The 17,908-nt window shown below is 44.7% G+C and overlaps 2 protein-coding genes across 4 annotated transcripts in view; one reads left to right on the top strand and one right to left on the bottom strand.

The window, feature by feature from the left end:
* The window catches only part of HDGFL3 (HDGF like 3), a 58,067-nt gene extending 49,192 nt beyond the window's left edge, over positions 1 to 8,875 (top strand). The window contains exons 6-7 of one of the 2 annotated variants that reach the window (XM_077828206.1): positions 4,714 to 4,763; positions 5,294 to 5,408. In XM_077828206.1, the coding sequence (XP_077684332.1) occupies positions 4,714 to 4,731 (18 nt within the window). In that variant the 3' untranslated portion in view covers positions 4,732 to 4,763; positions 5,294 to 5,408. Of the gene's footprint in view, positions 1 to 4,713; positions 4,764 to 5,293; positions 5,409 to 6,317 lie in introns of those variants that run through there. The other variant, XM_077828207.1, reaches the window with a different exon arrangement.
* TM6SF1 (transmembrane 6 superfamily member 1) overlaps positions 8,483 to 17,908 on the bottom strand; it is a 31,948-nt gene continuing 22,522 nt past the window's right edge. Inside the window, exon 10 of one of the 2 annotated variants that reach the window (XM_077828205.1) lies at positions 8,483 to 8,830. In XM_077828205.1, the coding sequence (XP_077684331.1) occupies positions 8,483 to 8,830 (348 nt within the window). Of the gene's footprint in view, positions 8,831 to 9,746; positions 10,115 to 17,908 lie in introns of those variants that run through there. The other variant, XM_077828204.1, reaches the window with a different exon arrangement.

Below are 17,908 nucleotides of genomic sequence, written 5' to 3'. Positions count from 1 at the left end.
ATACTTGTCCCCACTGCACTCCCTGGCACTGTTACTATGAGCCCAGCAACAGACAAGGAGAGTGTTGGTCAGGAGAACTGATGTGTCTTGATGTGTTTAGATCGTATCCTGGCCTGTCCCAATGGGCAAACGGCAGCCACCTTTAAAAAAACAATTACTCCTGCTCTGTATTGTCCTACTCTATTCACACTGCACAGATAACAGGCCGGGTTGTGGGGAATGATGCAGTGGGACACCGCACACTCAAATGTATCTTCCGACCTCCCCTTCAGAGCTCTTTATGATTGAGGAGGGTTTGTCATGATTATACCCCTTTAACTGCTGGGCATGCTCTCCAGTATACTGGGAGCTGGCTCTGTCACTGGCGTACAGAACACTAAGTAAGCACTAATCCTAGGGGTGGGGATTGGTGCAAAGTGTATGCCAAATGCTTGGGTCAGACTCCCAGACACATACCTGTGGGAGTAACATGGCGGTAGGCTACATCTCAGGTGACCAGACAGCAAGTGTGAAAAATCGGGACGGGGTAATAGGAGCCTATGTAAGAAAAAGACCCAAAAATCGGGACACTCCCTATAAAATTGGGACATCTGGTCACCCTAGCTACATCCCATGTTCAGCGTATGGTCAGAAGGTACTACCATGCATGGAGTTTTGCCTGCTCGTAGTAATAAGACCGGATGACTTTTCAAAGTTCAGGATTCGGTACCTAGTCTCTTGGTCAGGTTTGAAATGCTTAATGACCAGTTTCAGTGAGTAACTATGGCATCAAATGTGTGAGAGAGTTATAACTACATGGAGGTTGGAGTGGGATGGAATCCACCACCCTAACCCACACACAGGGAGAGGCACTGTCCTGCAGCACTTCCAAGCCCTGTGCTGGAAGGGGGTCCACAATCCCTGCACAGTTCCTCCATGGGGATTTATAAGCACTGTACTCACTCACTCAGAGCCATGTCCCCAGGCCACTACAGACATTGCCACGCCACAGTTTCTGAGGGGCTGATAAAGAGCACTGGGGGCATGGTGTCCCGAGTCATGCTTATTTAGTGGCGGCCCACCTCGTATGTAGTGGAACCACTGTGGTTCTGCTGTGCTAAAGGACTTCTGCGCCCCTGTACACTGGGTAAATTTCACCCTCAGTCCTCCTCGGGATTTCTCTTTGGAGCTTTCCAGTAGCTCTTAAAGTTCTGTTTCAAGGAAGGGATGGAGTCTTCATCTCTTGATGTCTTCAGATCAAGACTGGATGCCTTTCTAGAAGATGTACTTTAGTCAAACACATGTTATGGAGCTCAAGACACGGGAACTGATACATCACAGACCAAAGAATTTCACCCAGAGGTGACACTAGCTGATCTAATGGTCCCGTCTGGCCTTACAATCTATGGAAGAGCAGTTGAACAGTAATGCACAACTTGAACAGAGTGGGCCTGCTCCTCTTCTCACTTACCCCAATGCAACTCTCTTTACCTCAGTGAAGTTAGACCTGGTTTATGTGGGGAGGAAAATCAAGCTCTGTGGGTTTATCTGGTCATAAGAGGGTGCCAGGAACATAATACAAAAATATACCTTAGGCTGCTCTTTCCATGTTAGGGAAGCTCAGGTTTCATCAGGTTCCTGTGCAAGACTGGAATTAGAAAATTAGTTGTTTTGTTACAGTTTTCAGTGTGGAAAAGATGCTGACTTTGGCACCTCTAATTATATATAACAAACGGCCTCTTTAAGCTGCTCTCTGGAATGTGCTTGGTCAGCCCCACCATTTTGGTATGGTGCTGAACCATGCAAGGATCACTGCCTAGCCGCGTGGCCTCCCAAGCCGTGGAAGGCCATGGAAACCTGCTAGAATGATGGGAGGCCTACAAACATTCATCTTAACTTAACTGCAGTGCTGCCCAGAGGAGGAGAGCTCTTGCAGATGAGACTCCATGTCTCTGGTGCTCCCAGCATGCATCCTCCCGTGGCCATGCATGAGTTACCCAGAGGACACAGACTGCTTTTTGTCTTAATAATATCACAGTAGTCACTCCATTTATATAGTGCCTGGATGCTTTTCCAGTGTGCTGAAGGCACCTCTCCCATCTTCAAAGGGGACAGGGTTTGTCTTTTAGTCATCATTGCTTTGACTGAGATCAACATGTGCCCTTGGGTCATAGCGCCCCTTAAAAACCTTCGCCATCTGACTGATCTTTGTTTAGCCAGAGAACACCACCTTGATATTAGATCATAAGCCAGGCTTGCTGGCTATCACACCAGCCCACAGGTTCAGCTCCTCTTGTAGGCTTGCTGCTAAATTCATACTAGCGTCCCAGCTATTCCCAGGATCCTCTGTCTCCCCTCCCTTGCTGCTGCTGTTAGCATGGCTGCCTCTCCAAAATGATACCGCAGAATTACTGCATCTTGTACCTGAACCTCAAAAGTCTGTTGGCTAATATGAATCTTAACAGGTCTTCTATAAGCTAGCAGCCACTGAGACTGCTTGCCCATTGGATAGAATCCTTTGCTGCGTACCTATGCTTAGGCTTCCTCAAAATACCTTCTAAGCAGAATATTCCAGTGTAACATTTCTCATTTCATTTAGCTTTTACAGTATAAAACTACAATAAGAACTTTGCGTCGCAGCATGTTTAGTAAGGGTTGGATTCTGCAATCATTGTGACCTCAGAATTAATGCCCGATTAATTGTCACGTGTATGAAGAAGGTAAACAAATATCACTATTCCCATCTTACAAGTAGAGAAACTAAGGCATAGGGAGATTAAGTGAATTGCCTAACACCACACAGGGAGGAAGTGTCAGCACTAGGATTTGAACTTGGCAGTAGTCCCTATGCCCAGGCCACTAGCTCCTCTCTGACTGGATCCTCTGTTCTTCTGCCGTACTTCCATGTGCAGCTTTCCTGACTCCACACACATTTTTTACCTACAGGAGGCCAGATTCTCTTGTGCCCAGTTTCCGGTAGGTGCAACAGGGATGGTGGGGCAGCAGGGAGCTGGTTTCAGGTCCCTGATTTTCAGGCCAGTTTTGTTTGCTTCAGTGCCAGGGTGGTTTTGCACTGTACTAGCAAGATGAGTGATTGACTCAAAGCAACGCAAATAAAGGCACTCAAAGTTGTAGCTGTCATTGCGTGGACACCGTCGTGTTGAAACCCTCGCTGATCTGAGGCAGGGTGGGCACCAGGGTAGGGTAGCAGGGGGATAGCCATCCTCCCAGCATCATAATCCTCTGTCCATCAGTTCCATGGGGATGAGGCTCTCTGATCAGACCTGTGGTGCTGGCTGCTCCCTGCAGCATCATGCCCACCACTACCCCCCAAGCCCCACAGGTAGGGCCCTGCCAAATTCACCATCCATTTTGGTCAATTTCACAGTCATAGGATTTTTAAAATCATAAATTCCATAATTTCAATTTGTCTCAGATTTCACAGTTTTGTAATTGTAGGGGTCCTGAGCCAAAAAAAGGAGTTGTGGGGGGGGCGGGGGGGGGGGACAAGTTTACGTGGGGGGGTTGCGGTTCTGCTACCCTTACTTCTGCGCTGCTGCTGGCGGCGGCTCTGCCTCGGAGCTGGGCAGCTGGAGAGCGGCGGCTGCTGGCCGGGAGCCCAGCTCTGAAGGCAGAGCCGCCCCTGCAGCAGCGCAGAAGTACGGGTGGCCTGGTCTGGTACTGCCACCCTTCCTTCTGCGCTGTGGCTGGCGGGGCGCTGTCTTCAGAGCTGGGCATCTGGCCAACAACCACTGCTCTCTGGCCGCCCAGCTCTGAAGGCAGCGCAGAAGGAAGGGTGGCAATACCACGACCCCCTAAAATAACATTGCAATCTCCGTGCAACTCCCTTTTGGGTCAGGACCCCCAATTTGAGAAACGCTGGTCTCCCATGTGAAATCTGTATAGTATTGGGTAAAGGCGCACAAACAACCAGATTTCACAGGGGGAGACCAGATTTCATGGTCCATGACGTGTTTTTCATGGCTGTGAATTTGGTAGGGCCCTACATTTCGGACGTTAGCAAGTATGTAAACACTGCTAGGGTCAGCACTAACGAAACCTCTGCCCCATCCATGCAGTGGAGCTGCTCTGGAAGGCAGATTCTGGGGCAGCAGCCAGTGGGGGAGCCTGGCAGCATGGCTTCAGCAGGAGCAGTGGGTAGATCAAGGAGCCTGAGCAGAGGCACAGATTTCCAGAGGGCAGTGTGGGCCATCAGGGGAGCTGCGGGCTTGGGGGCCAAACCCCCTGCTACATTTGTGAGTAGGCAAGACATGCCCTGTGATGGGCGGGGGGTGTGGGCGGTATCAGACTGAATTTCTGTCACCTGTGCAGCAGCAGCCATGTTGGGGAGGATCCGACCCCTTCGTCTTTATCCTATCTCATGTGCTAAGCTATGGCCCAGCACTTAAGTCGTAATTCTGAGCCGTGAGGAGGAGTTGCAGCGTTAACGTGCGACTGAGTCCGAGCAAATAGTTGCGGCCACCACTGCCCCCTCAGTTCAACCCCATGGGCACATTATCGTTGGCAAGAGCAAAGCCTTAACACTATGGTGGGATAGCTTTGTATATTGCATGTAACGTTTTCATTGTAGGGACTGACTAGTGCAGCCCCTGCCTCTCGTTAATGCGGGAGAACGACCATGTCAGTAGGGATTTGTAGTAAAAGGCAACCGGGATTTGGTTGACTAATCGGTCTGTAATTGTTTTAACGGGTGTCTGCACCTCCCTCCGGAAGGAAGCACAACAGCAGTGAGAGCATCTCCAGGCAAAGGCTCTGACACACCTGTAAGTATAACCTTAGCGAGCGACACATAAATAGGAGAGAGAAGAAAGTTAGTGTGGGAGCTCTGGAGAGCAAAGCATCACTGGCCTGGGAAATGGCGGGGGAAGGGCCATGAAGAACATTGCGCAGCGGTATGGGACATATTTTGTAAGAGTCCCTACCAGGGATAGGGGACAGAAAGCAGGAACAAAAGCACAGACCTCTACTAATTAGATTGGTATTGCAGAGTGCCTAGGAGCCCTGGTCACAGACCAAGCCCTCACCGTGCCAGCTGTCGTATAAATCAGAACAAAAAGGCGGTCCCTGTGCCAGAGAGCCATAAGCAGCTATAGGCTACAGCCAGACTGGGGGCCCATTGTGCTAGTGAGCTCCCTTAGCTGGCAGCAGTAGTCAGCTGAACCACTTGGTTCAGAGAGACATGCTCACCCACAGCCATGGTGTGATTGATGAATAACACTGCCGCAAGGGGTTGTACAGGGCGGGAGCTGCTCTTGCTACAGTGTTAAAATGTTTTCTTTTTCTTCTCTTCCAGATCCTGTGTAAAATGAAAACCGCACCATTTCCTGTGGATTCACCCTCTGGCCCCCTTTTTCCTGATGTTGATTTTTTCGGAATGAACAAAAACAAATATATTGTTGATTGCTTCATGTTGACTGTGTGTGGTGTGGTTCTTTCCTTCAATAATTTGTGTGTAGGTAGATAGGTCAGGTAACATTCCGAATCCTTTCTTTACAAGTGATTTCTAGAACAGTCCCCAAAGGGAAGCCCTGCCTGAGTGTGCAGTACTCATACAGCATCTCCCATGAGAGAGACAAAAATTAATGGATCCCTGTGAGGTAGGTAGGTATCACTAGGTCCATTTTACATGGAGAAACTGAGACATGAAGACAAGAGACTTGCTATGACCACACAGAAAGGGACTGATTCTCTTCCTATTAATGATAATGGGCACAAGAGCTGGCCTTGACTCAATAGTAACATGGGAGTTTCTCCCGCCTATGTTTTTCATCCCACAGAGCGCTCCAAGCCAGGCTATATCTTCAGGAATAACATACACACCCCTCAGTTTTTGTATTTCTTTCATTGTGGGCAAGTGTTCATTTGCTTGAGCAGAACACACAGCCATTTCTAGTGACTTCTTGCAAGGCCCAGGAGCTCCTGTGGACAGAGCAGTGATCTAACCTTTTGCGTGATGCATACCAAGGGTTTGATGAAACAGAAAACTACAGAACTTGGTTGTGTTTGGTGTATCCTGCACCTTTCATAATGAAATTATGGGGGCAGGGAGACAAAATCCACCAACATAAATGGAACAAAGATTTTTATTTGAATAAAGTCCGAAATGCTCAAGCCAGGTTCTTTAATATTTTGTCATAATGTGTGTTTATGACGCAACACAAACTGTTTCCTTAAAAATAATCTTGCTATTGCCATGTATCATGCAGTGAGTGTAACTGTGACTCTGAAATGTAAAGATAAGGCATTCATTTGAATCTTGTTCTCTGCAGCTTGATGCATTAAATCTTACATTAAATACATTTTTTCCTCTCTTTCAGACTTAACCAACATATTGACTGCTGCACATGAAGGGAAAACACAAGAAGGTTACGTGTTTGGTTGTCTAATATTCTTGGATTTGATATGAGTCAGCACATCTATTCATTGGTATCATCAACAGCATCCCAGTTTGTATGCACATTATTCACATTCCTATCTGTTGTGTTTGCAGAAATGACATTTTACCCTTTTTCTAAGGGATATCTTTTGATTTTCATATTATTTGGTTGCATGGAGTTGCCCTTTTCCAGTGACTGAGGTTTATGGAGATGTTGCAGAGTTGTACATGTGGTAGAAGCCTTTTCTAAAGAGAAGAGGCAGAAACTCCAAATTAAATAGTTCAAAATCTGCATTTTTGTAAAACAAGCAAACCGTAGGAATTAATCCCCTACATACAAGACCACAAGAATCTATTCCACCTACAAACATAACTTTAAATTACACTGTATCCATCCTTTCTTGTTTTTTGATCCGTTTACAAAATGAAAGAAAAATTCTTCTTCAGCTGAGATCATTGCAACGGTCAATACTGTAATAAAATATCTTTCCTTATTAGAAATACCTAGCTAGTTATACTCGTTAATATTTCTCAAAATCACGATGTAATGTACACTATCTGGCTTAGTACCTATATGTGGAGTTAGTGAAAGTCTTTTTGTGTTTCTTTAGATTAATACAAGGATTTTTTCCAATGCCAACACAATTTGAGCTCATTCATTTGGATGTTTTCCATTTCTAAGCTTATTGTGATACAGAAACCTTATGAAACCAAACCAAAACATCGAATTTTCAGTATTGAAAGGCTTAAAAAAGGATCCTGTCATTCTTCTGTTTTTGGTTTTTGGTTTTTGTTTTTAATTTTGGAAATAGATCTAGACTAGGAAGTAAGCATTCCAAAACCATTATTCTGTGTACATTATTGTTGCTATTGTGATAATAGAGAATTTTATTTATTTTTATGCCAGCTTTTATTGTGAAAACATATTTAGTCTGGTTTTATCAATCCTTGTTATGCTTGTCCTTGGAACATCTTTTGCGTATTCAAGGTTTGTAGTTGACAAGTTTACTGTAAAAAACAAAACAAAAAACAAAAAAAAAACAAAAACAAAAAATGTATTGTTTTTACAGAATAAATTTATTGGAATGTGTATTGGGAGTAAGGTTTGAGGTTGTAAGCAACTAAGTTAGCGTCATATTTGGCTTCATACGTGTAATAATGTGAGGTATTAATGTAACTCAAGTATTAAAGCAAAACATTCTGTTAACACTGAGTTGACAATAATAGATACAAGTCCAGGTGAGATCTTTTTTTTTCTGTACATTGCTTTTTTTTTCTGGATAACAAGAGGTTATTAAATTCACCTTGACCATATTCAAAGTTTCTTTGAAAGCACTAGAGGAAACATTGGGGGCGTGATACCTATTTGTGAGACAGTAAATCCTGCGATGGCTGAACAGCTCTTGTTTTGTTTTCCTGGGGAGAATGTGCTGGGATGGAGCTGAATTCAAATATATAAGGGAGGACTCTACACCCAGGAAGGTTTGGATCCTGGAGGAAATAAATGTTATGAGCTCCTTTCTGCCGGTCAAACATTGACTGACGTGTGCTACGGTAGAGACAAAGTGGCTGGGGTAATATCTTTTATTGGACCAACTTCTATTGGTGAAAGAGACAAGCTTTGAAGCTCCACAGAGCTTCTCACCCATCTTGTCTCTCTCATACCCTGGGACCAACACGGCTACAACAAAACTGCAACCAACACATGCTCTGGGAGTCTTGAATCCTGCCCTTTTGGCTAGAGTTGTAAAGCGTAGACACCCTCTTCTGACCACTGCTGTGAACTTCCCCTCAGGGTTTGACATTCTCCAGTTAAAGTATGTAAGTCCCCCCGTATAGGTTGAAACATGCACATGGATGAGCCAACACTGTGTTTAGACTATAAAAAAGAAAAAAAGAACTCTCCAAATTTAGAAATTCTAGAATACCCAAGCATGAAATGTTTCCCGTTAAGTTTATCCTCTATTTTCATCCATAAATGAGACAGAAATGTACTATTTTTAGTATAAAGATATTCTGATGTAATAGAAATACTTCTAACTGCAAATAGAAACGTACGCTCCACCAGCCAAGGCCTTACTAAATTCTATATTAGCTGCTGCCTGTTTATGGCAAAATACCAGGAGCAAAAGCAGCTGTGTAGAGAAGTTCAGTGGAAAAACTCTGTTCTGAAAACACCTGGAAATGTTTAAGACCTGGATTCTCCGAAGTGCTGAGCCCTCTGACGCCCCCTTCACCAATGCAGTTAACCATGTGCTTAAAGTAAAACATGTGAATAGTCCTGTCAATTTCAATGATTAAGCATGTGCATAGATGCTTAGCTGGATGAGACCTGGAGTGCTCACCACTTGAGCAAGACTGAATGCTTAAACAGCATTTCCAGAACCAGATGATTTGCTTTTCGCATGTAGAGTCTTCTTTAAGAGATTTCTCAGGATTTTTAACAGGGCTGATCTGCAAGAAATACTTTTTGATCAATAAAACATGTTCGTAACCATGTTATGTATGTTAATTGTTCATACTTCCAAATATTAACGAAAACAATCCACCATAGTTTTATGAGAATTGGTAATGCTGAAACAATCCAGTCTGTTACTGCTGGGGGAATTCTGCACCAACAAATTAAAAATTCTTCAAATTTGTCAAAATAATACTATATAATCATGCCAGTTTCAATTATTTTGGTAATTTATTTCAAAATACTTGTCAGCAAGTATGTCTGTAATAGGAGTAGAGAATTAAAGAAATCCCTATGACAACTCAGTTCCTGTTACTTTGCCCCCAGAGCCCAACTGGGGGAACCAAACACACCCTCCCTGCCCCCCCACCCCAGAGCCCAGCCATGCCTCCCCAGTCCAGACACTCTCCCCCACAGAGCCTAGCCATGGACCCCCCCCTGGCCCAGACACGCACACCCTCTACCCCCTAGAGCCCAGGAATCCGAGGGAGAAACAGCTTGATGCTGGGTCCCGGTCTTGCACAGAGTTTCCTGCATGCTACTGCCTCTTTTCTTCAGGGCATGCTGGGAATCGCAGCTGCTGGGAACCCTCCAGTTCCCTCCCTCTCCCGCAGCCTTGTCTTCTGTTTGCAAGCTGGGCTCTGCCAGGTCTAGCGGACCCTAGTAACGGCCAACAGCTCTGCAGCCCATTTCTGTGGGGAAGAAAGGAAATTCTGCGTGCACAACATTAATTTCTGCAAAATTCTGCATTGCGTAGAATTCTCCCAGGAGTAGTCTGTGCGGGCAGAACATTGAAATAATTATTACTTAGCTCCATGTGGTATTAATAATAAAACTCAAACTGCTTACTTACTCAAGGATAGCTTTAGAAATTATCTCCATGACAGAGTAAAAGCAAAATGTTGAGAAGTGTTAACTGAAGGCAGTTCCCTTTATTTTCTCTCTTTACAGTAATGATACACAAAGCGGACTGGGCAATCTTACACATTTTTGATAAACCACATGTCATTTGGATTCTATAAGAGAGTCCAGTTACCTCAAAAACCAATTATATACATAGCAAAAAAGAAGAGGTGGAAGCAATCTTTCTATTGAGCTTTTTCTTCTTCTTTTGCTTTCATAAAAAACTCTGGTTTGTTGACACACCTATAAGCCAGCAGTTGGGGAAGGATTCCATACACTATGTTCAGTACTAGAAAATAGAATTTTGCCTCTTCGGGGACTCTGTAGATGTAAGGTGTTCGAGCATGAAGAGAAGCACCAATATGGGAAAACTGAGCCTGTGGCAGATACATATATATATATAAAAGAATGGGTAAGCATGATGTACACTTTGGAATGACAGCATAATCTGCATTACTATATTCACATGCACACATTACCAATAACATTTTTTGTGCAGCCCACTTTATGCCTGAATCCCAATTCTCCATCATTCTTTTGGACTGCAGTATAAAAATACTCTCTGATCTGACATCATTCTGGCCTCGATATAATACAAATAAATGGTACCTCCCATGTGATAGTAGCAGCTGTATTTTGTGAACAAATTCAGTATTCTCTACCGCTCTCCCATACGTCTTAGGCCCTATTCATACAGGAGGGGCCACTGACATGGACCCATGCAATGTGCCAGTGAAGTCCTCATGGACACAGAGTCTGCGCTAATAGATCCCAATGCAGTAGCAAGTCTATAGATTTTGCCTAACACCCACAGGAATCAATGGTAATATTGCTGTTGACACCAATTTGTGCGGGATCTGACCCTTAGTTTGTATTAAAATGTTAGAAAATAGGAAAACTAAGGAGCTAATTAAGTCTCACTAAAATATGTTTTGCCCCAGTCCTGTACACCTGACTTTGGTAAAACTCCTGTTGACTTCTGTAGGAGTTCTGCAAAATCAGGCCCGGAAGGGCTAGTGAGCTGGGAGTTGTTGGAATATAGGTTAATTGTACAGCTAAGGTTATATCTAGAGGAGAGCTCACGGCACTGAAACATATTTTTAGCATAAATAAACATTTATAGATAGAAGCACTCAGGATACTTGCTGTCTTTTGTCTCCATCTGTTATCTACTATATCAAGCAACATCTCACTTAAATTAACTATCATCTGCCCAAATTGATGGTTTGGCAGCAGGAGGAACAAGGGAAGATAAACATCAGCTTGATTTTGAGGGGACAGTGAGGGAAAGGAACACTGGAACTTAATGCAATATTAGACTATGGGCCAAACCCTGCTCTCAGCTGGTGTCAGCAGGAGTTATCCAGGAGTCTGAAAGCAGAGAATTTTGCCTTTGCCTAGCAAAGCAGAAAGGTGCAAGATGCATACAGTCTATGTGCTTGTTCTAATACATCATCTTCTGCAAGGAGGTTACCTAGAGAATGTGCATTAAAACAGAAAAGGAACTAGTGGTTTCAGTATATTTAACCACCCCAGCTGACAGGGGAGAGCTGTTCTGGAAAGCCCTAGTCAGGAAGCAGAGTAATCAAAGAAATCAAATGCAAACCCATGTTAGCTGAGTGGCTCTTGGTATTTCCCTAAGTATCTGTTACCAAGCAAGCCTCACTCAGGGGCACTCCATATATTGCATTTTTTTAATAACCTAGCAACTCAGTCTGTCTCCTCCACATTCCTAGCTCCCACCCCTGGCAGCTCACCACTGCTGGGAACATGGCTCAACCTCCCATTGTTCCTGGGGCCCCCACCCCACTCCCTACTTCACACTGGGAGCTGCACTGGGGCAGGCAGCTCAGAGAGCCAGCAAAGGCCAGGGGCAAGGTGCTGAAAACAGCAGCAGCAGGGGTAAGGAGCGGAAGGCTCTTTGCTGTCTAATGTGGGCCTATCTGTCTAGGCACTTATGGCCACCCTGAAGTATCTAGGGGACCAGAGAAGAACATTCCTCTTCATCTCAAGCAGTGAGAGCTTGACACATAAGGGTTTATAACCCTTCTACATTTTTATCTGAGCTTAATGAAACTGCCTATTTTTATTATTCACAAAAATAGAATTTGGATCCTATCTTTGGCCTTATTTCTATCTCCATGGACTGAGTTTCACTGACTCATTATGCATCATGTAAAATGAATTATTTCTATCAGTCTTAGGTTTGTGGTCTTTCAGTTTCATTGTGGCTCCTCTGTTTCTTGTATTAGCAGCGAGGATCAACAGGCACACCCGACAGATCTGCTCTCCTTATTACTCTGTGTGCCTCCACTGTGTCACTTACTCATCTTCCTCCCAGCCTTTATACTCTCTCCTCGTCTGGAAGCTGTCTCATGCCGCTAATCATTTGCATTGATCTGCTCTGGGCCTTTTCTATTGCTGCTATCAATTCAGATAATGGAATTCTCCTTTAAAAAAAAATCAAATCGCTTTATCTGCCTGTCAGTCACCAAGAGCCCGACCTAGCTGTAATTATAGGCAATGAGCAGAATCACATTCATTTAAATTGGGAGCCAGATTAGGGCTCAAATGGCAAGGAATGTGTCAGTCCACATTTGTGCATCTTTTTGCAGACGCCCAGTTTGCAGGAAGGGAGATTTCACTCCACTGGGGTCCAGAGTTCACCCATGCTCTCTAACTAGAAACAGGGGCAGGAGGTGGGGCATAAAATACACATTGACAACTGCATTAGCACCAAGCTGGCAAGAAAATCTAGGGCTGCTTGGTCCAGATTTCCATTTATGGCTAAGGGTTTTCATATAATGCTGGCAAATCTATGCCACATAAGGTGAAGGTTCTGTGGAGGGGTGGGTCATAGAGGAATTGTGAGTGACTGGATGGGGAAAAATCCTTTAGATGGGGAAGGGATTTGGACAAGTGAGACGGAGCGGGGGGGGCGATTGTGTAAATTTAAGAGTGCCAGTGTGCCATGTCCCATTTTTTATGCAATACACTCATGCACACAAAGGATTTTCCCTCATGAACATGTAATGTTCCCGTAGAGGGTAATAACGTCCTTTTTGTATGTAGGATGTATTTCCAATAGATGATGAAAATTTAGCTCTCCCCTTGTACGCAGTGCATTAGCAGGGACATCCAGAAGATGTGCACGTCTTGCCAATGGGCTGGCACTCATATAACTGAGAGCAAGATCTGCCTTGCTGTGTAGGATTTCTATAATCATACGTCATCAGGGAATAAGCCATTCCTAGGAACCCTCTTATATCAGACCTTTAGAATGGGGAATGTAGGGGTTTAACATGGAGACCCCTTTAGAGCTGAAGCCCAGGCTGGACCATTAGGGTGCCCAGACAGGAAGTGTGAAAAATCAGGGTGGGAGTGGGGGTAATAGGCACCTATATAAGAAAAAGTCCCAAATGTTGGGACTGTCCCTATAAAATCGGGACATCTGGTCACCCTGCCAGCAAGAGGGCCATATCTCAGCCTTTACTAATCTGCTGGTCATTGAAGCTCACAGCAACTTCTGAGCTGCTAAATGCCAGGGGTGCAAGTGGCAGTTTGCAGGTGGCAGTCACAAATAAAGCGTCTCATCTTCAGAAAATGTTTTTTCACCCACATTTTGGCTGCAGACCTATTACGAATGCTGTTTGGCGGGTGTCTTGGTGTTTGTATTGTTCTGCAACCAACAAAGCAGGCTGAGACAGGAAAAGAGGGCTGGGCTGGACAAGGGGAAGGGGCAGGTCTCCCGCCATCCTGGACCTAATCTAAAGCCAACTGAAATCAGTGAAACACTGTCACTGATTTCCAAGGGGGTTGCATCAGGCTCTTTGAGCTCTGTAAGGCCAAGGAAAGTCAGCAGGGAAAGACAGGGGATATGTGGCAACCAAGCAAACCCTTCTGAGCACTGTGTGTTCTCATTTAGATAAGAGCCTGCAGACAAGCCACTGACGCAGCAGGGGTTGAGTGGGCCAGGTTTTTCTATGTCTCAGTGGCCTAGACAGGCTGAGGGAGGAAGGAGGATGTGGCCTGGCCTCTATACTCCACAGCTGGGCCTGATTAGCAACCTGTAGAGAAACTTCCTGCTGCTCAGATCTGGGAAGGGAGAATTACTTGGGCTATGTCTGTAGTGGGGTGGGGAGGGGAACTGTTTTGCTGCAGCACAGGAGCTGAACCTTTCATCACTTGACATGTAAGTCCTGTCTTTAGTTTCTCATATAGATAACTGTTCGTTTTAGTGAGGTCTTAGAGGATAACTAAAGTCTTTGTAAAATCAAGGCTCCTAAAGTGCTACTCTTGTGATTGTTAAGTAGCATCACAAGATCAGTGACCCCAGAAGGTCATAACCCATATTTGGAGTCTCAGTGAACTGACACTGCAGTGTAATTCAAACTGCGGCCCATTACATAACTTTTAAAATGACAGGGTTCTGAGAAAGATGTCTCCTCTCCCATGCTAATGGCTTGGCCCTTTCAGGTGTTTTTTTTTAACCTAGGAGACACTATTCTGAGATTTACATTTGCAAAAACACATAAATTACAAAAGGACAGAAACAAAAAAGTCTCCCACTTAGTAGCAGTGTGTGAGCTCTCACCAGGGAGATTCCCATGGGATAAAATGCTTTGGCTTTCCATCTTTAGTTTTCTACTTTTTTTGGGGGGTGGCTCTTTGTCCATAACAGAACACAAACCATAAGTTTTAATTAATAATTACAGGTGTTTTAAAATTTAGCAAATACAATTCTTGAAATAGTGTCACTTGTATTAAAAAGACCAAAAAAAGATGGAAAATGACACCCCCTCCCCCCCAACTTTCTACCCCCTCCCCACAACTTCCTTTAAAACACAACCTGTCTTCCTCATTTTCTTCCTGAGTAATTAACAGGTTTGGGCTCTAGACCAAATCAGTGTAATCGCTTTTAGTTGGACAATTATTTCAGTTCACTCTGCAGTGCACTAAACCATTTAGAGGAAATGCCTTTGCATATTGGTAACTGCAAACTACTGCTTAAATGTTGAGCAAGCTGGTACATGTGTTCTCGTTCTTGGGTAGGGAAAGGAAGAGTTTGGGAGTTATGCTACAATGTGTATCACTTTTGAAAAATGGTTTAGCTACTGCTATCAATCTGCAGAATTTTTGCTCGGGTCCCAGATTTGCTTAAATGACTAAAAAGGAAATCTGTAAGCCTCACTTCTGCATTGCAAGTGGCTTTCCCTCTCCTTCCTCCTTTTTTAAATCAGCAGTGTCCTTTAGCCAGACCACAGACGAGATCAAACAATGTTCTTCGGCCTTCAGCAAGAAAATGTTGCACATGACTTAATAACCCAGATGCATACAGAAGTTATGAATATTTGCTGTGAGAAACATATGGTGAGAAAAGTTTTCAGTCTGATGTCTGCACATGAAGTTTATGGAGCTATGACAGAAAGACACAACATGTGTTTTGACTTTTGATTTCATTTTCCTCATGGTAAATAAGGTTGTTTCTTCCCCAAGAAACCATGTTTCTTCATGGTTGTTTCTTCCCCAAGAATGAGTGAAACCTGAGTAATCTGTTAAAAGATGTGGTTTACTGATATGCTTTTGCTGGACATGTTGACACTGGCTTGCCTATATTAGCTTGTTTGCATTGTGCCAGTTCAAGCATATAACATCAATTCTGATATCTTTTGACGCTCTGGTTCTTTCAATTTACAAATCTTGCCAAATTCCACTCTGATATGTGAGTTATGATATATGTGGCTATCATATATCTCTGGGAATAAGCAGGAAGAACTCGAAATTCTAGTAAATAAACACGACTATGACATAATTGGCATCACAGAGACTTGGTGGGATAATATACAACTGGAATATTGGTATAGAAGGGTACAGCTTGCTCAGGAAGGACCGGCAGGGAAAAACAGGAGGAGGTGTTGTCTTATATATTAAAAATGTACACACTTGGACTGAGGTTGAGATGGAAATAAGAGACAGACTCTGGATAAGGATAAAAGGGGTAAAAAACAAGGGTGATATCATGGTAGGGGTCTACTACAGACCACCTAACCAGGACAGGAGTGGCAGGTTTGTGTAATTTTTGGTGGTGCCCAGAACAGCTCCAAGTCTCTCCCCCCTCTCCGCTCCCTTCCGACCTAAGGCTCTGGGAGGGAGTTTGGGTGCGGGAGGGGGTTTGGGTGCTGGGTGTAGGCTCTGGACTGGGATAGAGGGCTGGGGTGCAGGAGGGGGTTTGGGTGCTGGGGATGAGGAGTTTGGGGTACAGCAGGTAGGCTGCCCTGGGGCTGGGGTGGGGGGCCAAAGAGGACTTCCCCCCCCAGCCCTTTCCCTGTCCGCAACAGGGAGCTCTGTGGGAGGGGGGGCCCTTCCTGGTCCCCCCAGCATGACACTCACCCAAGCCCCCCCAGGCTGCTGCTCAGGAGGTCCAGCCAGGATGAGTCCCGTCCCCCCGCTCAGAGTCGCCTGCTGTGGGAGGGCTGCCATGCACCTCCTCCCTCTGCAGGTGCAGCAGCTGCCTTAGCCTGCCCTCAGCACTGCTCCCTTGTAGCCGGCAGCGGCCGGCAAGGGAGTGCAGTGTGGAGCTGCAGGGGGCAGCCGCCCGCTGCCTAGGGCAGGCAGGGATGCTCGGGGGAGGCGCATGGGGGCGGCAGGTGGGGCCAGGGGACACTCCGAGGGAGGCGCACGGGGGCGGCAGGCAGGGCAGAGGGAGAGATCCGGCCCCGAACATTGGTGGAGCCGGGCCCCCTGGGCCCTGAATTTGCTGGAGCCCAGGCACTATGGGCCCATACAACTCACTGCCCCGAACCAGGAAAAAGAGGTGGATGAGGCTTTTTTTCAACAACAAACAAATCGTCCAAAGCACAGGACTTGGTAGATAAAATCCCATGGGAAGCAAGTCTAAGGGGAAAAGCAATTGAAGACAGTTGGCAGTTTTTCTAAGAGACATTATTAAGGACACAAGAGCAAACGATCCCACTGCATAGGAAAGACAGGAAGTATGGCAAGAGACTACCCTGGCTTAAGCAGGAGATCTTCAATGATCTAAAAATTAAAGAAAAGTCCTACAAAAAGTGGAAACTAAGTGCAATTACAAAGGATGAATATAAACAAATAACACAAGTATGTAGGGACAAAATTAGAAAGGCCAAGGCACAAAATGAGATCAAACTAGCTTGAGACATCCTTTGAAACATAAAGGATAATAAGAAAATATTCTACAAATACATTAGAAGCAAGAGGAAGACCAAGCACAGGGTAGGCCCATTACTCAATGCGGGGGAGGGGGGACAATAACAGAAAATGTGGAAATGGCAGAGGTGCTTAATGACTTCTTTGTTTCAGTTTTCATCAAGAAGGTTGGTGGTGATTGGACGTCTAACATAGTGAATACAAGTGAAAATGAGGTAGGATCAGAAGAGGCTAAAATAGGAAAAGAACAAGTTAAAAATTACTTAGACAAATTAGATGTCTTCAAGCCACCAGGGCTTCATGAAATGCATCCTAGAGTACTCAAGGAGCTGACTGAGGAGATATCTGAACCATCAGCGATTATATTTGAAAAGCATGGAAGACGGGAGAGATTCCAGAAGACTAGAAAAAGGCAACTATAGTGCCAATCTATAAAACGGGAAATAAGGACAACCTGGGGAATTACAGACCAGTCATCTTAACTTCTGTACCCGGAAAGATAATGGAGCAAATAATTAAACAATCAGTTTGCAAACATCTAGAAGATAATAAGGTGAAAAGTAACAGTCAGCATGGATTTGTCAAGAACAAATCATGTCAAACCAACCTGATCGCTTTCTTTGACAGGGTAACAAGCCTTGTGGATAGGGAGGAAGCGTTAGACATGGTATATCTTGATTTTAGTAAAGCTTTCGATACTGTCTCGCATTACCTTCTCATAAACAAACTAGTGAAATGGAACCTAGATGGAGCTACTAGAAGGTGGGTGCAAAACTGGTTGGAAAACTGTTCCCAGAAAGTAGTTATCTGTAGTTCAGTCATGCTGGAATGACATACGAGTGGGGTCCTGCAGGGGTTGGTTCTGGGTCCAGTTCTGATCAAAATCTTCATCAATGATTTAGATAATGGCATAGACAGTACACATAAAGTTTGCGGATGATACCAAGCTGGGAGGGGTTGCAAGTGCTTTGGAGGATAGGATTAAA

The sequence above is a fragment of the Eretmochelys imbricata genome, chromosome 10 (genome assembly GCF_965152235.1).
Source record: "Eretmochelys imbricata isolate rEreImb1 chromosome 10, rEreImb1.hap1, whole genome shotgun sequence".
In the NCBI taxonomy this organism is placed as follows: Eukaryota; Metazoa; Chordata; order Testudines; family Cheloniidae; genus Eretmochelys; species Eretmochelys imbricata.
This window is presented reverse-complemented; position numbering and strand designations above follow the sequence as displayed.